General features: G+C 35.0%; 1 protein-coding gene and 1 long non-coding RNA gene across 2 annotated transcripts; both read right to left on the bottom strand.

Annotated features, from left to right (window-relative positions):
• Window positions 1-3,376: 3,376 nt before the first annotated feature.
• Window positions 3,377-5,410, bottom strand: LOC148194897 (uncharacterized). The gene is made up of 3 exons (XR_015781065.1): window positions 4,967-5,410; window positions 4,299-4,446; window positions 3,377-3,714 (listed from the first exon to the last, which is right to left on the bottom strand). It is a non-coding gene; the product is annotated as an uncharacterized LOC148194897 (long non-coding RNA).
• A 4,120-nt stretch (window positions 5,411-9,530) lies between these two features.
• Window positions 9,531-25,559, bottom strand: LOC124841360 (uncharacterized). Its single transcript, XM_088094931.1, has 16 exons — window positions 25,333-25,559; window positions 24,202-24,246; window positions 23,838-23,878; window positions 23,665-23,746; window positions 20,599-20,643; window positions 20,197-20,253; window positions 19,368-19,427; window positions 19,150-19,277; window positions 13,615-13,882; window positions 13,459-13,525; window positions 12,724-12,794; window positions 12,568-12,657; window positions 11,902-12,010; window positions 11,035-11,126; window positions 10,554-10,659; window positions 9,531-10,010 (listed from the first exon to the last, which is right to left on the bottom strand). The coding sequence occupies exons 1-16, from the start codon at window positions 25,456-25,458 to the stop codon at window positions 9,898-9,900; spliced, it is 1,500 nt and encodes a 499-aa protein (XP_087951057.1). The 5' UTR covers window positions 25,459-25,559; the 3' UTR covers window positions 9,531-9,897.
• Between the last annotated feature and the right edge of the window lie 805 nt (window positions 25,560-26,364).

Raw genomic sequence — 26,364 nt, 5'->3', positions numbered from 1 at the left:
TCTTGTTGAACAGATTATGTACTGTTAAACTATTGTTGGAATGAATTCATGTTATTGTGGTAGATACGAAATTTATGAATTTTAATTGTAATTTCTTATATTGGATTTGAATTTATGCGTCGAAACATGATATGAGTATTATGGGGAGATTTCGTAATAGTATAATGTGAGTTGAGGAATGTGAGCATTGTATGAGTCTCGTGGAGAGATTCTGTATTGATGTGGTAATTGTGTATATGTTGATGTTGAGGGTCCTGTAGTTGGAGGTTATCCTGATACTCTAATAATCATCCAGTCTCAAGTAGAGAAGGATGAATTATGTGGTGAGAGGAGCAGGAGGTCCTGGTCTATGTGCCGGTTTTGGACATAGTGAGGGGACTAACCTTGTGAATGGTATGAAGTATTTTGGAAGTGTATTTGTAAGAAGAAGTAGAAGTCATCACAAGTGCATAACCTCCCGTGACCGCTCATCAACGTATCATCCGGATGAGTGTCTTTTTGGGTATTGTGGGATGAGTGTCTTTTTGGGTATTGTGGGATGAGTGTCTTTTTGGGTATTGTGGGATGAGTGTCTTTTTGGGTATTGTGGGATGAGTGTCTTTTGGGTATTGTGGAACGAGTGTCTGATATGAATTATGGTATGATGGTTTGAGGGTGCATGACATAATTATTATATGATGTCAATATCAAATCAATTATGCATGTTTTATAAATGAGTGTTGCATGTTAGCTCACCCTACTTGTTTGTGTTGTTTGTGTTTGGGTATGTACGATGATCGTATAATTCGTTATACGGGAGTAGATGAAGGAATGTCATATGATCCAGTACCAATGAAGAAAGAGATTGAAGAATAAGTTAGAAGAATTCGAGTTATATTTAGAAGTTTATAGTTGAAATCTGAGTTTAAAATATGTATAGATATATATCAGCTGGAAATCTTTAAGTGTGAGATTACGGAATGTTACCGTAAATGTAATGTTACAATATATAAATTATGAATTATCCAGTGTGAGATATTGGGATGTTACATAAATTGCTTAATATTTTCATTTGTAAACAAAAATATTTATTGTATTTTATTTAGAGTAACACGAAAGAAAACAAATTATGATGTAACCGTGAAAAAGATAAATGATAATAGAAGTTATATAATAAATAACAAAAAGTAAATGGTTTATGGTGTGTTATATTATTGGAATATTTAGAAATTGTAAAATTATAAGAGGTAATCACAAAAATGGAATAAGATATACACAAGTGTATAAACTTATCTTTCCTTATAAAGCACAAATAAGTGTTGTTAATATAATTTTAACATCATTTGAGACATTTATTATGTAAACCATGTTAATGAAAATAATAGCTATTTGTATAAAATCCTAACATAATTAACTTGTTACATGAATATGGTGTTTTGCATTTTTTTTAATGAATTTTTAAAAGAAAACTCATCAACAAGTGTTTAGTTTATTGCATGAATTCAAAGTAACATCCATGCATTTCCGTTTGGAAACTTATAGTATCGAATTAAATTCAGACCTCTTAAAAAAAATTCACTTATTTTTACATGTTTCTTTTATTGAAAAAGACAATTTATTTGACATTCCATAAGGTACTAAATGTATGAAAAAAAAACAAAAATAGACATTTCAATCACTTAAATACCAAGATTTGTAATGAAATCGATTAGGAGTAAAATAATTATCATCTCTTTCTCTCTATATATATCCCTCAACAAAAATGTGCAATACATAGAACAAGATGATAAAAAAAAACCCAGAGTTTTGGGTTAGCACAATTAAACATTTAGACATAGATAAAAACAAAATTCAAAAAGCATTCTTATCATACTCCGAATGGTGTATATGCCAAAGATTTGACATTCAATCTTAATTAGAATTTTAGCATAACATTGGGTTGACTGGAAATATAAGGGAGTATATGATAATCTGTGAACACGTTTTGCATCTCTATTTAGAAAGTGCTGATTTTTTCTTGTCCAATACTTATGTTGGTGCTCCTTTATAAGGTGGAAGAGATAGAAACATTTGAATACGTACTCTCACATAACTAGGATGAAGTTGTAATAGGCACTCCAAAACAGAAAGAACATAAGAAATAGTGTACATCAACATCTACGCAAGACAAAGATGTTTATATTATAATGGAAAAGACATACTCTTAAATAAATGTGCAAAACATTTGAAATCTTGTAAGAATGATAGTATACCATTTATGGGGACAATGGGGTTATAAAAGCCTTTGGTACTACCATTGTTTTTCCTATATATGTATTTTTTACTTTGTATACAGGTTAGTTAGGCCTCTTTTATTATTTTATTTATACTTTTGATTTAAAAAAAACAATACTAACAAAAATGTAAAAGATTAATATGAAATATTACATTTCGAATGACAATTTTACAAAACAAAAGTTATAATTATAGATTTAAGAAATGAAATATTTTACTCCCTCGTGAAAAATATATATATTTGGTTAAAATTACTTTTCATTAGAAGTATTAAAAAAAATTATTACAAAATAATTTCGCGAATAGAATAGGTACGAGTGAAAAGAGAACAAACGAATGTTATAGATAAATTTGAATCCATCTCTTTTATAATAAATAATAAATTTGTTTTAATAAACCTTTTCATAAAAAAATTTAACAAAAGTAAAGATATGAAAAACGAAATCAACTACATAATTAAATTAACTCATATAAGTTTAAAGAAAAAATAGATAAACTAAACGATATACTACTATAATTTTTCATATTTTAAAGAGATTCTTTTACAAATTTCTTACAAATATTTGTAAGAAAACTATTTCTAGACATTTTTCCTAATTTTGATCACTAGAAAATATCTTATAAAAGATTCGCAGCAAATTTTCTTGCAAAAACAAAATTCACAATAATTTTTCTTGCGAAAAAATCAATTTAAAAACTAACATATACTTTTTCTTGCAAATTTAAATTTTGCAAGTAAATTTTCTTGCGTGTTTTAAATTCGCAAGTAATTTCTTGCAATATAAAGTCCCAACTAGTAAGTATATTTTTTCGATTAATAATTTTGCAGAAAATTTCACAAAAAAATTATAATAAATTATAAAATATATAACTTTTATTTTCATATTATTTTTAAATGACAAAATAAATTATAAACGATTTATTTATTTTATTTTTTATTAATATTTAAAAATAAATTTTAAAATCAGTACTTGAAATAAATAAATACAGTATTGAAAGTAGCCAAATATTTTAATAACTTAAAATATTTTCAACCTCAATAACCAGAAATAATTAGTTGTCATATTGAAAGTATTACATAAACTTAAAACACTAATTTCAAACCATTCATGCATATTTAAAATAAATAGTTAAGTAAATTGAAACCATTAATTACTGTACATGTTCCTCGTTGACACAATTTGGCAATTTGTCAAGGAGCTAAGTTAATTACAAACTCTATAGTAGAATAATGTTTGGGACACACACCCATGAGATTTAATAAAATTATAGTAGTATCCTGCATATAAACATAATAACTCTGCCCTCGTCATTCTTATGCTTAATTAACTGGAGCATGAATTATTCCTGCGTCAATGCCTCCAATAATTAGTACATTAGCAGCTAGAATATCAGAATTTAAATTGCTAATGAACCTTAGCAGTTGTGCGAATTAACACTTGTTGATCTTCCTTTGTTGACCTGCAGAAAAACACTAGGCATATTAAAAACATAATTCATTAGACAAATTTAAGAAATTATAAAAACGTTTTAATCCATAGCATACATGTTAACTTTTATCCTGTATTTGCAATAACTCAATTTAATATGCTTCTATTACAATAAGTTAACAATGATCTATTGTTATTCACTAGACCAAATACGAAGAGCACATAATGTTAGCTAGTAACACAAAGATTTAATGAAGATGGATCAACCCATACAGCTAAATTAAAAGGCAATAAGAGCAAAACTGCAAGGTGTATTGCGTTCATAACAAGAATAGTAGGCTCTAGCAACAAATATGACGGTGATGTAGTCCTGCAGAATTTTCTTCAATAACTAACAGTAAAAATAGCACTTAATTATCCATACGACGTGGAAACAAGGAGTGATGGCTAATTGCATAAAGGTGTATAGGGGTGAATAGCAAAGAGACAGAGTTCATCTTCTAAGCCACAGCTAGAATTGCACCATTAATACTAAAAGGAATATCAAAACAAATGTAGAGGATTAAATAATTTGGAGCACAAACTGCTAATTCTAAATGCACTAAAGCATCTAACCTGAAGAAGCTCTTCGATGACATCCTCCATTATAATAACACCAACAACCACTTCATTGGGTGGAAATACTGGCATGAGCACATTATCAAGGTCCAGGGTGCAATATGAACTTCCTCTGATTAAGGAGCAACTCCCTTGAAAGCTTAAGCTGAGCAATGAAGACAGATTAACAGTGCAAATTTCTAACATGTCTCCACACCATGTGGTTGTAAAGGCACTAAAACAGTGATATGGACTACGTTTCCCACAGACATAAAATGTTAGGTGAAAGCAATGAATGATCATAGCAAGAATAATCTATAATCATATTTCTTAAATTAAACTATAACCTGAATTTCTAATTCTTCATGAAGATAAGTTCACCCTTTGTTCCAATTGTTATTTCTGGTCTAGTAGTTTTCCAAGGAAGAGGATCATAAGCTTTATTGAAAAGATGAAACTCAAAGCTTTTATTCGGCATGCATAAAAGACAAATTTCGACATATCACCATATTCAATCATTCGATTACTTGCATTTATTCAAGAAGATTATTCCTATCCCGTTCCTTCGAGTAGTTACAGCCTAAAGCAGAGGAACGAAACTCCGCAAACTCCGCACCGAAATCAGAGTTTATAAAACCCCAACCTAAACTAGAAGAAAAGTGGAACAGAGAGAAATGGTTAGTTACCATAACAATAGGAGCCGAAGGTAGGAGCACCGTAATTGGGTTTGGGATGCTTGTCGTCGAGCAGAATTTGTTCCACGGCATTGCGAAGGCTGGTTCCGTTGTGAATGAAGGAGGTAAAGGCGGTAGAGGCACAGTCAACGTCATTACTGGCAGTGGATGAAACAGCGGAGTCTCCAGATTCCTTCACGTGCTCGGGGCAGATGTACTTCTCGTGATTGGAGAGCAAGTTGAAGTCGAAGGCCACATTCCTCTAATCGAACCTGAGCTTCATGAAGGCGTGCTTTCCGTGACCGTCCTCGATCTTGAGGACGAAATTGCAAAACAAGTCGACAACCGGCTCCACCACGCTGGCCAGAGTACACAAAGCGTGCGGAATCAGCCCAATAGGACTGGAGCCAATCATGGTAGTTGTAGTTTGCCGAGGAGGTGTGCTGCAGGATCCTGCAACAGTCTCTAGGATTGTGAACAATTTAAAAGAAAATTATAAATAATAACATTTTTGTAGCAATGAAACCTAAACAAGTTAAAATTTAATAGATGTTTTAAATATAATAAATTAACATAATATTTTATTTTACTTTCCTGCACAAAAGTAATTTACAAAAAACTTGACAAAAATATTAGCAAATACTTTAATTTTTTTTTTTAATACTTTTACGGGAAAGTTTTATTGGCAAGAAAAAGTTATATAATTTATAAATAGATATATAAATTCACAGCTAATTTTAAATTTTTTTCCTATTTCGAAATGTTTCCTGTGAATTATATTTTGTATCAAAATCAAATGAACTTTAGAAAAATTTGGTAGAAAACATGTGCATGCATTTCTTGGTATAATATTTTTTGGCTCACGACTTATTTTTTTTAATATTAAATGTAATTCTTTATATCGTAATTTATTTAAATTTAGTCTTTTTAGCTAACAACTTTTAAATCGTTAACGACATAGTGTCAAAGTCAGCAATCAGTAAATGATATAACCTATTTTATCTGATATGGATGTCTCTCGTCATCTTCATCCTAGCTACTTCATTATCTTTCATCTTCAACGTCATAGAGCGTTATAACTTGCTGAAACTAAATCCAAAGTTTCACTGTGTCAGATATGTTTTGTGAGATCGGAATTGCATAATCATTCCTCTAGCAGAGAATGTTATGCCTGAGGTTGAAGACAGAAGATGATGAAGTGACCAAGATGAAGAAGGCAACCACATCAGATAAAATAGGTCACGTCATTTATTGATTGTTGACTTTGACATTACCGTTAACGATTTAAACATCGTCAGTCAAAATGACCAAATTGAACATAAATTACAATACGATGAATCATATTGAACATTCGAAAAAATGAATCCAAACAAAACTCACAAAAATAGAAACCAAAAATAATATTAAACTAATATTTTAATAAAAAAAAAGGGTTAAATATGTTTTTAGTCCCTAAACTATTGGTCGTTTCTGGTTTTCGTCCCTCTTCCAAAGTAAGGTACAATTTGGTCCTCAATCTTTAAAAAACGTTCGTTTTAGTCGAAAAAACGAACGTTTTGAGGACTAAAAACAAAATTTTGAGGACTAAAATGAACGTTTTTCTAAAGAATGAGGACCAAATTGTACCTTACTTTGGAAGAGGGACGAAAACCAGAAACGGTCAATAGTTTAGGGACTAAAAACATATTTAACCCTAAAAAAAATTGGCATGAGTAATTTTTTTAGTGATAGACTTTAGGCGTGATTTAAAGTTTCCTGATTTTTTAAAATTCATTCTATAAATTTTAAAATTTCAATTTCTTCAAAAACTTTCGATGTGTTTCCATTCTTAACCAATCCCTTTATTTAAGAAAATTGATTGTCATAAGAATACTTGTCAGACCCATTAAAAATCCACCCAAAACCCCAGTTGAGTGGAAGACAAGTGTCGAGGAAGGAGAGCTGGAAAACAGAAAGTGGAAGACATGTGTGAGCAGTGAAGTGGCCGTTCGATTTTGACGGTAGGAGTAAAACTCTAGGTTTTCAAACATTCACACCACTCTCTGCATGCATCCATCTTCTTCAACATTCTGAAACTCCATTCTTTTCCTCCTTCTCTCTAAGATTTCTTCATCTTCTCTCTACGAGATCTTACTCTTTTCTTCCTCCGATCATCAAACAGACCACACCTAAGCATTCCCGGCGTCGAGGGCGTTCGTTTGAACCGATCATTTTTCGATTCCGAGCTGGTAAGTTCATCTCTCCCTCAGCCGTGTGGTTTCCTGGTCATGCAACCCAAGTTCTGGTTTCATGTGTTGATCACTCTTCTAAAAAGAGTGATTCTGATAGTGTTTTGATCTTTACTTGATCTAGTTTCGGAAGTTGTCGAGCGTTGAGGGTAGAAGGATTTGTAGAGGTGAACCAGTGACCATATCTGTGAGCGTTCGATCACGTTAAGAGGTAAGGGAAGCTTATATAATTTGATTTAGTTTCTTAATTTGAATGGATGCATGTTCATTGATTGCTGAATGAATATGAAAAATGATTGTTACTGCATTGTTGACTGTATGAGAAACTGGAATGAGATTGTGTTTGATGATTTGGTTGATGATGAAATATGGTATGTTGTTTAAAAGTATTGATGATTAATGAAAGACATGAAATGGGTAGGGATGTTGTCGAGAGTCAGTATTGACCATTCGATTATACAAGCGTTCGTTCTTAGTAGCGTTTGTTCTTAATAAGTGTTTGGTATTAGACCAGCGCTTGTTTGATATAGTGTTCGGTTTTCTTATGGACTCGGTTGGAACTAGATTCTTTCATTTAGAGAGAGTTCTAGTTGAAGACTAGCGTCTTCGTTTCGTTTTGTAATATTTGTACTTAAGCGTTCAACCAAGGATATTCATTCCTTGGTATTTAATTATAAACTTCAGTATATCTATATGTATTTGTATATTTCGTTCGTTCTTGAACATTAGTTAAATGATATCTTATATTTATCAAGCCTTTATTCTATAAATTAAGTAGTGTTCGGTCTTACACCAAGCGCTTGGTCTTACACCAGGCGTTATTTCTCATTTCCGTAATCTATCTTTATAATAAGAGCGTTCGTCCAAACTCAATAGTGTTCACTCTCTACAGTGCCCGGTCTTCGACTGGCATTCGGTTTCCTTGATGTTTAATTCATTAAGAAGCTAAGTATTTATTGGCGTTCGATTTCTTCATATGATTACGTCAAGTGTTATTATTTGATGTCCTACAGTATCTGTCTTAATTGGTTTCGGCCTAGAGTCTTAGCACTTGACCTATGCTTTACTGTGTTCGGTTTGAAATCTCAAGAGTCGGTTCATTAAATTGGCTCACTTGGAAAATAACGTTCGATTCTATTGGTCTCTAAGGAGTATTATTGTATTCGGTCTCTTTCACAACAAGTGAGTAACTCTCTCGATTTGATTAGTTTTGAGTTGGAGACATCTCGGTCTCACTCCAAGTGTTCAGTCTTGTTTTGGGTTAAAAACTAACGTTCGGTATTTGGTATCCTACGGGATCGTTATTCAAATTGGTTAAGTTGAAGTTTTAATGATGAAAGATGATGGAATATGATATAGATGAAATGACTTTGATTATGAAAAAGTATTCTGGGGAGGAATATCTCATGAATGGATATTGGAATTGGTAAAGTATGAAAGTGGGCACGCTAAGCTGGCGGTTCATCCTGATATTCCGTGATTACTCATTCTCACGTAGAGAAGGATAAGTCATGTGTGGAAATGGCAGGAGGTCCTAGTCCTTATGGTTAATTTGGACAAATAGGACTAACCTCGGGTGACAGCTGTTGAGGTTATCCCAGTTACTACCGGATGCACGAACATCGTAGCTACACAAAATTCATACAGTCCGGACAGTCAGAGTCTAATATTAGGCTTTGCATGAAGGAGTAAATGATTTATCTTGTTTAGTTGATTGTGTGAAATATATGCTGATACATAAATTAAATTACATAAGCTTACCATATTTTTCTGTCTTGTCCGTTTTGTACATTTAGTTGTTTGTCCTGTTGCAATGATCATCCGTGTGGATGTGAGCAAAAGGATAAGAGCTACTGAAAGAAGCGCTAGAAGAAAAAAATTTGATCGAAGTAGAAGTTAATACAGAACAGTAGAACCATTCGGTCAGTAGTTAGTTTATTTTACTTTTTTCTTTTGTATGACCGTGCGATATAGATCTTTTATAAATCGTTCGATCTAGATGGCTTATTTGTACAGTTTTAATTTTCTCGTTATTCTGTAAGATCGTTCGGCCAATCTTTCGTAAGACTAATCTGTAATATTATTAACATGTGATTATTCTATGTGATTATTTTATGTGATTATTTTATATAATTTTATTCTGTATTTTTGGAATGTTACAACTGCTTTCAATGAAATATAATTTATGCAATTTAAAACTAATAGAGATAAGTTATAACAAAATCTTTAATTACCAACTTTACCTTTAAGAATATTAATGTTAATAATTAATTTATTATTTTTCTTTATCTTCCTCTTTAAATTACAAACCATGAGTATGTTCAATATCCACCAATGCTTAATCGACATAATTAAAAATATCCAAGTATATTTCAAGTGTATCTTTGTTAATATATTACAACATTTGATAATTATCGCCAGTATGCTAAAAAAGGAGAAGAAAAGATTTGCTCTAAGAAACACTCTCATGTGGTCACAAAACCAGAAAAACAAAAATAAAAAACAATTAACTAATCACAATAACCTACATCTTTCAGCTGAACTATTGTAGAAGGATGATACAAATTAATGGGCTTAAATTAAAATATATCAATAAGCCGATGAGGCTCTAAGACAAGAGACTTTTCCATTCTTCTCTCTCAATGATATCAAACTATCACAAAAATACTTCCATTTGTTTTGGTTGGAAGTGAGGAGAGGGAAATCACATGATGTTCACTCAATTTTAGAAGTATTGGTTGGTGCAGAACCAACTTCGGCAGAAGAGGTGTCCATATCATTCAGACCTAATTCTTCATTTTGTTCCCATGACCTCTCGTATTCCTCAACTGGAGAAACATTGTGTTAACAACATTTCCAAACAGAAAACCACAATACATGACTATGTACATGAAAACTATGCATCACAGTCTAGATAACCACAACATCAAACAATCAGAATCATATTTTCACATTCAGCACATTAGACCCATTCGTCACATGAAATCCAATTTGCAGCCTACTCAGGGCGCACACTTTAAAGCAAAAGGTTGAAGCACGAATACCTAAAAAGGGGAAATCTCTGAAATAAACTTATTTTTGTTTTTTTTTTCACATGATGGTCTATACTGAATTCGGGGTTTCTAGCAACTCCAATAGTTGAATCGAATCAGATATTTTATGGAATAAAAGATCAATGTTTCAACCTTTCATTAGAAAAAGAAAAAGACAAGGAACATTTCTCAGGTCTATGAAAATATGGACAGTGAATGAAATCGGTATAACGATAGAAATGGAAAGGGGAAAAAACAGATTCACAAATTCAACTCAGAAAATGTGAACTTTATCAACACAAAGTATAGCTTTATTTATGTCAGAGCTGGAAAACTTACATGCTAATTGTTTGTCCTCTTTCAGATCATCAGTTGCAGGTGCTATAAAAGAATTGGCTAATGCATCATCAAGAATTAGAGTCCAAGCTTCTTCTAAGCTAAGAAGCTGCATACAATGAAAGGATGGAGATAAAAAAAATTGGGATTAAGACCTAGAACCAATAAATTTAATTCGGTTAGGTAAAATTCAAGCCTTCAAATTCAAAGATAGGACCACAGGTCTTTGTTGCTCAGAATGGGACCCATCTTGTAGAATACATTTGGTTAAAATTTAATAGACCCTTTTCTCTTTGTTGTCCATTTCTTTTTATGATAAAATTTATCAAACTGAAGTGTCAAAACAGGAACAAAACAGGACAATGTCTCCTGAACCAATGCCAAATGTTTGCAAGCTTCCTTCTTTTCCCAATTGGCCACAAAACATGGTGCAAAAATAAATATAAAAAATTGAAATAATAACTGATAAATAGTCATGTGTTACCTTGTTTAGTCTTGTTTTAAAGTCTATCCACTTGCTTCTACTATTTTCATCAAGACTATCTCCAAAAGTAAAGCCATGGACCCTCTCAAGGCCTGAACAAGCAAATCCCATAAAATTAAATTCTACATTGATACATTCTAGAAAAAATAAATAGATAATAGGGATAAATATGTTTGTAATCTCTAAAGTTGGACACTTGGAATTCGTCCATATCCCAAATTTCAAACTTTAAAAATGAATAAATGTAGTCATTTTAATCTAATGATATTAAAAAGAATTAGTGTCAAACGAAAGGCATTCCAATCTGGCATTTGAGACAGAAAATGTTAAATAATGTAAATAATTCAAACGCTATTTACCACATGTTCTATTTAACACGTTAAAACGTAGGTATGTTAGAAAGACTATATCTATTCAATTTTAAAGTTTGAAGACCAAATTGTATCCAAGTTTGGCACAACGAAGAATTCCAATTTTGCATCAAAGTTTAAGGATATTTACTCTTAGATTATATTAAAAACTAAATCACACGACAGGATCAAGAACATCATAAACATGATAAAAGATAACCGTTTAAACTCCACCCTTCCAAAACAAATACAAATTTGGCATTTAGACGACTTTCAAAACATATTTGAGATAGATTTTGGAATGAAAGAAACATATAATGACGATAAATTGGTTGAAAAATGAAAGATCTATTGAAAAGAAAAATGTTTTCATCATTTTGTTACAATTGAAGCTAAACAAAGTGTATGGGTACTATGATGTCCTTTCCTTTCACAAAGATGACTCCTAATCCTTCTTCTATCTCATTAGGATGCTGCCTAGATTATAGTTTATGTGATTGATAGAAAGGATACTTACTTTCACCAATTCTTGTGATTAAACCTTCAACAGTTGTAACTATTCCTCCAAGGGTTCCGCTTGCCAGCTCCAAGTCAACTTCCGGAACTTTTACACTTGCAGTATCAGACTAATCAAACCAAACTACTCAGTCATGACATTTTTGACAGGTTATCTTTACAAGCAAGACTGTACGTGTATCATTACAACTTTTGACATATCATTGAAAACAGAACATGTTCATGTTAACACTTCTAAGTTATCTTTTGATGAATCATTTCAGCTTTCTGATAACCCCGAAATGCAAATTTAATTCCTTAAAATGCTATAGATGTCAAAATACATTGAAGAATAAAGCAAAATTTTAAAGTGGCACTGAAAGAGCTCTCATGATTAGTTTCTATACTTGGTTACTTTACACTTTCAGCAAAACAAGTTTGGAAGCTTACATTTTTCCCCACATTTGAAGGCTATATAACCTCAATAACCAAAACACAAAGTACCTTCTTTTATTTAATGAAATTTCTTTTACTGATCCCAATTTGCAGTAATTGCATACTAGAAATAAGAAAATTACATGCTCCCTAAATGCAAGGATAAACTACAAGATCCATCATTCATCCCTTAACATATAAATAAGAAACTAATGGGTTCAGATTAGTTAAGATCACGAAAAGAATTACAGACCTTTATTACATCACGGCTAAGGTCATTGATATTCTTCACAGAAAGAGTAATTTTTTTCCCCTTTTCAGGAATTCGTCCACCAGGTTTCAACTGCAAGGTGAAAATTAATTATAATCCAGCCCTAAAAAGACAGTCACACTCAAGAAATCAGAATACCTCAGAGTTGCGGTAGCCACAGACATCACATGTGGATGCCATAACAATTACTTCTTGAAAGTAAGGAATATCTGTCCATTGTTAAGCTCAACAGTGTGGAAGAAATACCAAGAATTGTTCATGCAACAATATAAAATATAAAATTGGGATGTGGCATTGACACTGCTATCAAGAAAGTAAATAAATATTATCTAGTTTTTACCTGATCAGCAATTGGAGTACATGTCAACATTGTAGACAGATGTTTCATTTTGAAATTAATTTTGAGAAGATTAAATCCATAGTCAAGTTTCTGAAATTTGAAAGTAGATCATTTTCATGATTTTTAATTGAACACATGGTTATCCGAAAAATATTCAGTCCCAAATCGATGATGCTAAGCTTCCAGTTTCAACTTAAAACGTGAAACATAGAATCAAAACAGAATTTAAAATAACGAAAAGCCATCCCCTATAGTTTATACAATTACAGTTTACTGCAGACCAAAATAGTGAGTAAAGCTCCAAATTTCAACTGGAATACAAACATGGAATCAAAGAAAAATAAGTCCCAATAGTTTATATAATTTTATTTTACCCCACAAAGTTATGTACTCTTGCATACACAAAATATAAATCCTCTTTAACCCAATAAATTTTAATTATCGAGTTTAAAATGACAGAATCCTTCTAAAGAAATGTAACATAATCAAACAATACCCCAAGGAAAGTATTGAAAATGCTGCTAAGAGGATACTGGTGACAAACATTCGAGTCTCACACTTGGCAGCACAGGCACCACAAGTAGATGGGAAAGTCATCACCTGTCAAGAAAAATCAGAAATCTGACACCGAGTGAACAAACAAATAAGGGCAAAGCTCAGTACACATAACTATACTTCAGCAATTGTACCTCTTCTGGTGCCGTATATCGAAACAAGGCTTCAGCCATTTCTGCACTGTTACTCTGAGCAATGGCTCGATGCCCAGCTGTCGCCCCTATTGATCCATGTGGTTCTGTCCTTACTTGATCAGTAGGCACACCTTCTCCCCCTTCAAGGGGGTCAACACGAGTTCCTTCAATCTGTGTGGAATCAACAAGGTATCCCAATGATGCTTGCTGCTCAGGAGTTCTCTCATAAAACTTGATCGTCAGTGATGGATCAGATGATGGTGCAAACCTATTCAATGTGTTCTCCATTTACTTAAAATAGTACCAGATAGTGGACTAATATTACCAAGTACCAAATGCCAGCACAAGTTTGCCTAACCAACAAATATATGTTTGTCTTGACCAATTTCAAATAAGTTAAAAGATACAGTATGGTATGATTCAGAAAGGCATGCATCTAATCCAAAGTCACGCACAAGCACAATGTGACTAAATTTGAGCCTATACAGAGGTCAACACAATTTACAAACTAAACCACACTCATCTCTTGAACAAAAAATCCACAAGGCTACTCCCTATATGTTATCACTGAATCCCTTGTGTCATTTACTTGTATGTGAAGAATACCTTTATAATCTCTTCTGATAGGCCTGAAAGGAATAGGTGTACGAGAGAAGAAAGAAGACTAACTAACTGGCTGTTAGCTTTTAACGGCTTACAGCAGTTAAGGAGAGGCGGGAGAGGTAGTTATAAATAGAGGTTTAGTTAATGGGGAAGGGACTTTTGGTGATTGGACTTTTGGTGATTGGATTCTAAAACAGGTATTGACCTGGGGAGAGGGTTAAGCCTCTATCCTTCTTGCTGTACAAACATTCTTTTGTCAATAATACCCTTTTTCCTTCATACCTTGTGTTGTTTTGTGTCAAGAAGCTAGTTCTTGATTAGGTTCCTAGTCCGGAACCTATCAATTGGTCCGACCTGCCGGATCTTCAATAGGAAGGGTGACGTACGCACGGGATGGAGGGCAGAGTGTTGGCGTTAGAGGGTCAAATGGAGGCGGTAGAGATTACGTTGGCTGAGATGAAGGCGGATACGGTCTTTTTGCGACATGAGACTGGAGCATTGAGGCAGAACTATGAGGCAATGCGCCAAGACGTCCGAGCGATTCTGAAATTGTTGGGAGATCGCAAACAAGACCCACACGGGCAGCGCCGGGAGGGTAGTGAATCCTCCGTAAATGATAACGACGGCAGGCCGGAAAGGGAAAGTGGAAGACGGGAATAGGGCATCAGGACGGCCTGACGAATTGGCGAAAATGGGTGGACCTACCCGTGTTCGAAGGAGGCGAACCCTGGAACTGGATTAGTAGGGCGGAAAATTTTTTTGAGGTGTAGAAGGTAGATGATGAGGAGAAATTGCAACTAGTTTTCATTAGAATGGAGGGATATGCGGGAAATTGGTTTAGGTTTTGGAGGGAGAAAACCAAGAACTATTCTTGGGAAGGATTGAAGAGAGCCCTAGGAATTAGATTCAGAGGAGGGACGAGGGGAACCGTTTACGAGAAATTGTCGACCATCAAGCAGGTCGGGACGGTGGAGGATTATGTCAGGGAGTTCGATACGCTGGTGGGACAGACGTCCAAGATTCCAAAGGAGCAGATTCTGGGTTACTTCATGGCAGGACTTCAGGCCGCACGACCCACCAGACCTGATGACGGTTATGCGAAAGCGCAACATGTGGAGAGATTTATAGTCTCGAGAATGGGAGGAGGATCGGCGTCCAAGAATCAAGGTACGTGGGGACGATCGGCGGGGTCTGCTACGCGAGTCGAAACCCATCGAGACACGCCAAATAAAGGGGGGATCGCCAAAAGTGTAGGGTCCGTGAGGAGAGAAGCAACCCAAGGGGGCAGCAAAGCAAGGACGATCGGTGACAGGAGGGAGAGGAACACTCACAACTTGCCGTATTCGGAGTACGTGAAAAGGAGGGAGGAAGGGAGATGTTTTTTATGCGGCAGGCCTTTCAGCCTCAGCCATCGTTGCCCGAAACGGGGATTGCAGATGTTGATCATGGCCGAAGAGGAGGAGGAAGTTGGAGAAGAAGTGGAACCTGAACTAAACCTCGTCGAAATGGAGTTGTCGGCACTATCGACGGGGGGCTATCTTCTCCCAAGACGATGAAATTAAGGGGCCGAATAGACTGGTGAGAGGTGTTGGTTCTTATCGATAGTGGCGCTAGCCACAACTTCATCAGTCGAAGGGTGGCGGAGGAATTGGAGTTGACGGTAGTGGACACCCATCCTTATCTGGTGAGCTTAGGCGACGGACAAAGGAAGACGATCAGTGGGTGCTGTGAGCAGATGGCATTGAAGATGGGGAATGCAGAAATTGTTGAACGGTTCTATTTGTTCGAGCTAAGAGGAGTGGAGTTGATTCTCAGTGTTGAATGGTTTGGAGAACATGGAAAGGTGACCGTTGACTGGGGTACGTTAACCATGTTGTACCAACAAGGGGAGGAGGTAACAATAAAAGGTGACCCCACGTTAGAAAGAAAATTGGTGGGACCCAAGGCTTTGTCGAAAATAAATGAAGTGGAAGTTTGCCTATTAATTTGGGAATTGGGCTCAGTAGAGGCCCAAGAGGGTATACAGAATTGCCAGGGCCTCACCAAGAAACAGAGGGAAGTGATGGAGCAGATATTGGGCCAGTATAGCTAGGTTTTTTCTGAACCCACTGGGTTGCCGCCTGAATGGGGAAGGGTACATCAGATATCGCTCAAGGAGGGAATAGATCCCGTCAACGTTAGGCCTTACCGGTATCCACACGCGATGAAGGGCAAGATAGAATGGCAAGTCATCGAGATGCTTCGGACGAGGGTGATTCGACCAAGCCACAGTCCCTACTCGAGCCCTGTCATTCTGGTTAAGAAGAAGGACGACAGCTGGAGGTTCTGCGTCGACTACAGGGCACTCAATCGAGCCATGGTGCCGGATAAGTTTCCTATCCCAGTGATTGAAGTATTGTTGGATGAGTTGAGGGGGGCGTGTTACTTCTCTAAAATAGACTTGAAGGCGGGGTACCATCAGATTCGCATGGGAGAGAAGGATATCGAGAAGACGGCATTTAGAACGCACCAGGGGCATTACGAGTTTATGGTGATGCCCTTCAGGCTCACCAACGTGCCAGCAACATTTCAAAATGCGATGAATTGTCTCTTCCAACCCTTCTTGAGGAAGTTAGTCCTAGTTTTCTTCGACGACATATTCGTTTACAGCCAGACTTGGAGGGAGCATCTGGAGCATGTAAGAAAGGTTCTTTCAATGTTGGAACAAGATAACTGGGTGGCCAACAAGGGAAAGTGTGAGTTCGGGCAGACTCAAATAAAATACTTGGGACATGTGATTTCACACGGAGGGGTGGAGATGGATGCTGATAAGGTGACAACTGTTCTGGAATGGGAGACGCCGAAAACGATAAAGGGGTTAAGAGGATTCTTGGGGTTGACGGGATACTACAGAAGGTTCGTCAAAGATTATGGCAAGATGGCTAAACCTTTGACGGAGTTGCTGAAGAAAAGAGGGTTTGTTTGGAGTGAAAAAGCAGGAGGCATGGCAAACTTTGAAGAGAGCGATGACCACAGCCCAGTATTGTCACTGCCAGATTTCCAGCAAACATTTCACATAGAGAATGTGACGCTTCTAGCCGAGGGGTGGGAGCGGTTTTGATGCAGGAAAGAAAACCCATAGCCTTCTTTAGTAAGGCCTTATCCGAGGGAACGTTAAATAAATCTATTTACGAAAAAGAGTTGATGGCACTGGTAATGGCTATTCAGCATTGGAGGCCTTACCTCTTGGGGCAGCGATTTGTCGTCCACACCGATCAGAAGAGTCTCCGAGACTTGCTTGAGCAGCGCATCACTACCCAGAACCAACAAAACTGGATTGCCAAGCTGATGGGTTACGACATCGAGATCGTTTATAAAGCTAGAGCTGCAAATAAGGTTGTCGATCCTCTGTCAAGGAAGAGTGAGGGGGAAAACACAGAAGAAAGAGAACTGAGGATGGTGGCCAGACCCTATTGGCAGGATTTCGAAGAAATAACACGGGAAGTGGAGGCTGATGCAATTTTATAGAAGGTGGTGGAAGAAATCAAGAAGGATCCTAATACCCATTCGGCCTACACCCTGGAAAACGCGAGACTTCATCACAAGTCCGCGTGGAAAACGCAAGACTTCATCACAAGTCTTCACCCGAGAAATTATTAGGTTGCATGGGATTCCCCAGTCCATTGTAAGTGACAAGGACCCCTTCTTCTTAAGTGTTTTCTGGAAAGAATTGTTTAAAGGACAGGGGACAAAGTTGAAGATGAGCACCGCATACCACCCAAAAACGGATGGGCAAACTGAGGTTGTAAACAGGGTGCGGGAAGGGTATCTCAGATGTTTTTGTTCGGAACAGCCGGGAGGATGGATGACAGTGTTACCTTGGGCTGAGTATTGGTACAATACCAGCTATCAAGCAGCTATAAAATGCACTCCGTTTGAGACGGTTTATGGGAGACAACCCCCCTCGCTGCATAAATTCATTCCAGGTGAAACGTTAGTAAAGGCGGTAAGTCAAGAGCTTCATACCCGAGATGAAGCCTTGAGGCAGTGAGGTTCCATTTGGAGAGGGCACAGAAGTTGATGGCGCGGCAAGCCAACAAAAAGAGGAAACCAGTGAATATGGAGGTAGGTGATTGGGTCTATCTAAGGATAAGGCCTCATAGGCAGACTTCAATGCCAACTAAATTTCACCCAAAGTTAGCAGCGAGATATTTCGGGCCATTTCAGATCATCCAGAGGGTGGGGGAGGTAGCTTACAAGTTGCAGCTGCCCGATACAGCCCGTATTCACCCAGTTTTTCATGTGTCCCAACTGAAAAGGGCTATATGCGAGCAAAGAGTAGAGAAGGAGTTGCCGCGAGATTTACAGGTAGAAGAGCTATCATTTTGGCCAGTGGGCGTCCTGGGAAGAAGGCAAGCACAACAAGGGAAGAAGACCGTGCCACAGTTGTTGATAGAGTGGCAAGAAGGGGGTCCAGATGGGGCAACTTGGGACGACGAAGTGACCATCCGAGAGCAATATCCCGATTTCAACCTTGGGGACAAGGTTGAGTTTCAGGCGGAGGGTATTGATAGGCCTGAAAGGAATAGGCAGAGATGGATAGTGTACGAGAGAAGAAAGAAGACTAACTAACTGGCTGTTAGCTCTTAACGGCTTACCGCAGTTAAGGAGAGCCGGGAGAGGTAGTTATAAATAGAGATTTAGTTAGCGGGGAAGGGACTTTTGGTGATTGGATTGTAAAACAGGTATTGACCTGTGGAGAGGGTTAAGCCTCTATTCTTCTTGCTGTACAAACATTCTTTTGTCAATAATACCCCGTTTCCTTTATACCTTGTGTTGTTTTGTCTCAAGAAGCTAGTTCTTGATTAGGTTCCTAGTCCGGGAACCTATCATCTTCTCTAATTAAAATAATTTTATTCATTTAAAAAACATCAACAATGCATAATCACTTACGGGTTATCGATGAAGCTATTTCCAGCAGGATCATCAAGAATAAAGGTGATGGCTGATTCTCCTGTTGCACAGGCTCGCAGTTTCACCAAGAACTGATCAATTGCGTCAGCTGTCTCTGGAGCCACTTTCTAGCAGATAGAAAGCATATCATTAATTAAGTTACTTAAAGAGAAACTCATACTTCAGATAAAAATATTTAGCACAGAAACAAGTAGTACTTTGCGTTCCTCTTGAAGGGCCTGAAGTTCATCACCTGCTCTCATAAGTATCCCTTCCACCTATAATTACAGAGCAAAATATATTGTTGAATCATTTCACTACAATTTTCAACAGTTCAATGTTCATGAATTTTCACAAAGAAAGCGTTAGAGTTCTCTGATACCCACAATTTACATTTCCAATTGTAGAAATTAAGAATATTATTCACGATGAGCATCATCCTGGCTACAAAATACAGGGTGCATATGGAAATTGCCAAAGTTATGATATGATTGAGATGGACCTAGAGCTTCAGAAATCTAAACTAAATCAAACAAACTAAAAATCAATAGACTAAAAGGATAACAATCTCTTCTTATTAATTCAGAAATTGTTTTGACCAAGTACAAAGGACACATTGACATCTTTATTCACTAGATAACTATACACATGCGGAGTAAATTTAACCATCTTAAAATAAAAATGCAATGTTGAGAATTGAGATTTTTCTTGACAAGAAATAACAGGTAACTCCCCGTCTTACCCCGAAAAAAATTGAAGCAAACATGTTGTTAGAATAATTATTAAGTCTACCTATGATTAGTAGAGCAGGGCCTAAAAGTAGGTAGTTGTGTGTTGGGTTATCTATAATGATTGTTCCTAGCAGTCTAGGACAATCTCTTCATCTTCCATCTATCTATTGTATCAGTTTTTTATCTATATAAATAATAGAACTGAGAAGGGTCTTTCAAGCCCTTTAGAACTATTTTTCTCTGTTTTAGATCTCAAGTCATGTCATTGTCAGGAACAGAAAACAACAAAGTAAATTGAAATATGTATCAGAAGTACCGTTGACAGACTACCACGCTGAGCCTCTGGTGGAATCTCAAAATCCAGTTCAGGTATCTGCACAATCATACATAAAAGCAAGGTGTCCTTTGAATAAATTTATTACATAGACTTGAATTTTCAATAATAGAGCTAGTCACTAAAATTTAGAATCAACATTTTAAATTGTTTCCTTCATAAAAATATCTATCTTTCTATCTATCTAAATAGACAGCATATAGATAAATAGGTAGGTAGATAATATGAGCTCAACTAAGACTATGTGCCTTAGCCCTAAGACTTTAAAGAGACAAGAACCAGGGTGTCAATGAATTAAAGAATTTTTAAGATTACAATCTAAATAGGAAACAGAGTAAACAAGTTTAAATAAATATAAAGAACATATACAACAAATTTAAATACCTTAATGGTAGCAGATTCTGATTTAACCACTTGACGATTTAGCATCTGCATTCAATAAACTTGTCAGACACTTGTATAAACAAATTATCATAACGGTAAGCAAAAAAGACAAGCTTACAAACAAAAATAAAATAATACCAAGGAAGCATACATAGGCCATAATTTATTCTATACGGCTATTTCCTGGAGGATGTTCTGTTTCATGCAATAAGACTACTGGTTAGTGAAAAATTGATTGTTACAGATATGATTTGTTCCTTATTGATAGTGATTTTGTTCCTTATTATTGTATCTCTTTTGTTCCTTATTATTGTATCTCTTTTGTTCCTTATTATATGTAAAACATAACATATATGTCACATAGATGAGTTGATTGTTACATATATGATTTGATTACATTAAATAGGGAGATATCCTGCCAAATATTTCCAATTATTAGATATTGATAGTGATTTTGTTCCTTATTATTGTATCTCTTTTTCATTATAAATAAGAATACTCATGTGTGTACCCAGCACACCGTACTCACTCCATTATTTCTCGATTTCTCTCTCCTCAACATGGCACTAGAGTGGCACAGTCCTCCTTGACTTATTTTGTCACTAATCCTTTCAACAATATATCATATAAAATAGTCAACTTAAGAATGAAAAAAAAATATCTTGATTTCGCTTTAGCCCCTTAAATTTTTTATCTCTAATTTTGGTCTTCCAAGTTTAAAAAGTTTTAGTCCCTTAAATTTGAAAAATATAACATGAATTCAGTGCCTAGACATCAAATTTCGAGGAACCAAAATAATCTGTAGAGAACTGATTTTAGTCCCTCCAATTTAATGACTAGGGAATAAAACCATCTCTTTTTTCTTTTTTAATTTAAGGGACTACAATGAGCTTATTTTAGTTTGGGAGACCAAAACCAAATTCACCCCAAAGTTTAGAAACTACAAACATAATTAAACCTAAAAAGCAAATATAAAAACTATTTACAGCATAATATAGACTATGATCAACATAAGAATAAAAATAATAAAAAATATAATAAGATATTTAAAGCATAATATATAATAGAATAATTTACTTGTTACTTTACAAACAAGAATTAGTGATAATATTTTCTTTTTTAATTTAAGGGACTACAATGAGCTTATTTTAGTTTGGGAGACCAAAACCAAATTCACCCCAAAGTTTAGAAACTACAAACATAATTAAACCTAAAAAGCAAATATAAAAACTATATACAGCATAATATAGACTATGATCAACATAAGAATAAAAATAATAAAAAATATAATAAGATATTTAAAGCATAATATATAATAGAATAATTTACTTGTTACTTTACAAACAAGAATTAGTGATAATATTTTCTTTTTTAATTTAAGGGACTACAATGAGCTTATTTTAGTTTGGGAGACCAAAACCAAATTCACCCCAAAGTTTAGAAACTACAAACATAATTAAACCTAAAAAGCAAATATAAAAACTATATACAGCATAATATAGACTATGATCAACATAAGAATAAAAATAATAAAAAATATAATAAGATATTTAAAGCATAATATATAATAGAATAATTTACTTGTTACTTTACAAACAAGAATTAGTGATAATATTTTATTTTTTAATTATTTGATGTAGTTTAAACTTATTTAGTAGAAATGTATTGACAAAGCAAGATGCTTTACTATTGTAATTTACTTTTTGTAACGGTGTTTTTATGGAATTCAAATGTTACTATGTTATTTATTGTTAACATTTTTTACGGTAAGCAAACTCTTACAAGTTTGAGACAAGTCTACAAAGCCTCCACGTCTTTCTATGAACTCTTAAGTTTGACAATCTTGATTGCATACCATCTTGCTTCATATAGTTTCATATCATTACATGATAGATGCCTTTTACAATGTTAAACTCTATAATCTACCTAGGATAAGGAGGGAGAATAAGAACTCGTAAATAGGGGATCTTAACTTGGATGGTAAGATCTTAGGATTTTACCTAAAATGCAAAATTATACATATATAGTACATATGCATAAGAATATCATAAAAAAAGAAAATAACCTCTTAAATCACAGTATAAAACAAAAGTAGATTTAAAAATTATAATAATAGTAAGTCATAGTATCCAAATAGTATAATCAGGAATGTGGGAAAGAAATTCTTAATTCTATTTTTTTTAGTTGACTAGAAAACTATGCTGTTGAACTTTCTTAGAATTTAAGTTTAGGATTTAAGTTAACCACACAATACTGGTTTGTTAAGTAAAATTTTCCGCCTTATGCGGGATTTATACTCACCCACTCACACCTATCACAATGAGGGTTCGCAAGGCTGCAAATTATGGTGAGCCAGGGTTGTCCTTAATTAATGTGCATTTGAGCCGCCAACCCCTATTCCAAGGTCTATCAGACTGGATTCGGCCAATGCAGGTGACCCGGCAATGGATTTAGGATTGGCTTTGTTACCAAAACAGAATATGAGCCCACAAAATTAACTTGTATGGTAAGGATTACTAAGCTGAAAATGTTTCTACAGCCAAAGGAATGTGAAATAATAGAAGTTACATGTGGCACTGGTCTAAGAAACAACGGAATCACAGAGCCAAGGTATGCAGTTGTGACAAAGAAAAGGTTGAATCACTGCAAGACGAAGAAGGTTATTAATAGGTTGGGAAGGGCTTCACAAATGAGAAGAAAGGGATTTTCCAGGGTGTATTTAACTCATGGGACAGTATGATCCTACAAGGTAAATATTGATTCTAACACCAATGGTCTTCTAACTTAAACATGGATGCTATTTAAGAGAAAGACATCGGCAAAAGTGTGAAAATTCATCCTTCAAACTAGGGCAGTCACTAGTGTCAAGAACCTCAGCATGGACATTAACTGAATGGGAAGAAGCTAGATGATAAAGAGTATTGGAGTACCTGCACCCAAATCAGTATTATATGTACCCTGGTTACTACAACATGTTTAAAATTCATCTAGGGGCCATATATGTTGTGTTATATCATTTACAATAATCATATGGGGATGGGGAGTTGAAATTTGAATAAACCCAACCTTCTGCTCGCCTGATGGGATTGCCAAAGTGTAACGACAACCACGTGGTTGAATTTCACCAGCAAACTGTACTTCATTGTTCCTAACAGATAAAAATCAATAACTTTTGAGAAAGATCAAAGGAACCAATAATAGTCAATGCACGAGAGGAGGGCATAGACTAAAGGGTTTACCTCTCACCACAGTGTGGACATTCAAAAGCTGATAACAAAATCTGCAGGAAAGGTAAATGTGGGGAGTTATATTTAAGAAAACAAATGGACAGACAAAACAAAAGAAAACAGCAGATAAAAATAACAGTATGCAATATGATTCGTTATCTAATTTGTGAATAAAAAATGCTAATTCATTTAATTGAAATATGTAACAGAAAACATCAGGAAAAAAAAAGTGAATGAGGCCTAAGCATAAAGATAACAGAAATAAAGGTGAAATTTAACTTCATATATGATATATCCCAATACCTACCAATGAAGGATCAAAAACAGTAACCACTTGCCAATCACAAGAGTAAATGGAGCAATAGACAAGACATACCTTTCTGAAGTGAGGAATTAAAGTCAATAAAAATCTTGTAATCCCCTGACAAACATGACAGAGATTCAGGTCAGGTGATAAAATTTAAAAATTTTGGATGAAGATACAATATTAAAGCTTAGGGTGTACTTGAATCATTTCTTCACTAATAAATAATTGTTTCATTGATTTTTAACGTGGCCATGGATAGAACAACACAAAAGATGAAACACACAAAGTGTCATTACTCAATTACTCGGGTAACAATGTCGCTTGTAAATAAATGAAGTGCTAACTATTCTACTACTCCTAGTCCGTAATTAAGAGCTTAACTAAGTTCCCATTACATGAAACTTCAAGGAATAAGTTTGATTACTAAAATAAACTAGAAAAAGACTTATATTGATAATTTTCTGCCAAAAGCTTATGCTAACCAAATAGTACTATTACAAGTAACTTTTTCAAACTTGAGCAAAATGAAAACTAAACTACCTCGGTTCAAGAAGTTGTAAGTTCAAAGCGGTGTTCACTACCACCCCACAAACCCCAAACTAAACGCATTGATCGATAAATTAAACACACCACCGACTCAAATTAAACGCATCGAAGCAAGAGGAGAAAAAAATGGTGCATGGTTTAGAACGTGAGAAGGTTCACCAACAAGAGCAAAAAGAATAGTGTACTGAATACAAATTAAAAGCATTGACGCAGAGGAAGAAAAAAACAAGCTGCATTATTTAAACTTCGTCAACGTTCACCGAGTAATTACGAGGGAAGAGAAAAAAAAAAGAGTAAACATGATCGGGCATTGTACATATTATATTAAAAGCAATGACGCGAAGAAGAAGAAGAAGAAACAAATGAGCAGGGCATGTACTTCTAAAGCTCACCTTGTAATTACGAGGGACGCCAAAAGAAGGAGTTAAAGTAATCGAATATTGAATACAAATTAAACGCATTGACGCAGGGGAAGAAGATAACGAAACGCTAACATCGCAAAGTTCAGAGTAAAGAAATAAATGTAAAAGAATGGAGAATTGAATCTGTGAGTCAATCACGCCGGAGGTGCGCGAAAAAGTAGAAACGAACATGGTGAATTCATTGAAAAGCCATAGGAAAAGCAAGTGGTGACGGAAAATGGGAGAAGCTTACGTTTTCACCACATCGCATGCAAAGACTTTCGAGGCTGTAGAGAGGAGCATCACCGTCATCAGCTGAAACAGCTTCGACAACCGCCCCTACATCCACGATTTGCTCGCTTTTCGCATTCCCTTCCATTACTCAATTCCACGATTACCTTCGCGTTATTGTGAAAAACTTCTGTTTCAACCGGTGACGAAAGTACCTGAACCGCTGGAAAAGAAGGAGAATTCTGAGTTTTATTAGCCTGTTTTGTGTTGGGGAAGACGCTGGAAGGAACTAGGGTACACGTCATCGGGTTAAGTTATTTGGGTCGGGGCATTGTATTGCCCAATTACTTGTTGGATTCAAATGTTGAATTTACGCGGTTCACATTTAAACTGTTCGATGAGTTCCCTCACCAGTTTGAATATTCGATTGATGAGTTATTCAATGTAATATGTTTAAATAAAATACGTTTTAAGGATCATGTTTAATTTTATTTGTAAAAGCTAACAAGTTATGCTCTCGCACCAGTTTTAAGTTCAGTGGTTGAAAAAATATTTAATTTTACTAATTCATATCTACATATATTTACATTAATTTTTTAATTCTATCTTTTAAATAAAGTTTTTTAAAAATATTTATTTGATTTTTTTCTAAACTTAACTATTTTTTAATTAAAAGATTTTCAACAAAATAAAAAAAATATTTATAAACATAGATAAATAACTATTTAGTTTAGCAAAGATGAAAGTCACACAATCTACCATTAAAATTTTTAAACGCTAATATGTTCCATTCTATTAACAACCAAATTCCTCATTTTTCAAGTCTCTTGTAATATACATGAACTGTGGAATAAATACTTGACTTACTGACATAATAAGTGGCAACCAAAGTAACATTACTACTCATCCATTTCATTTAGTTATCTATTTCTCATTTCAAACTCATCTTGTATAACCATTACGTGGGCAAAATTCTACACATTACCATAATTTTTATTTATCATAACATACTACATCCCCAAATTTATTTTTATACACTAAACCACCAAAAACC

The sequence above is a fragment of the Vigna umbellata genome, chromosome 7 (assembly GCF_029865625.1).
Source record: "Vigna umbellata cultivar VRB3 chromosome 7, Vumbellata_1.0, whole genome shotgun sequence".
Lineage (NCBI taxonomy): Eukaryota > Viridiplantae > Streptophyta > Magnoliopsida > Fabales > Fabaceae > Vigna > Vigna umbellata.
Note: the sequence above shows the minus strand (reverse complement) of the source record. Positions and strands in the feature narration are given on the sequence as shown.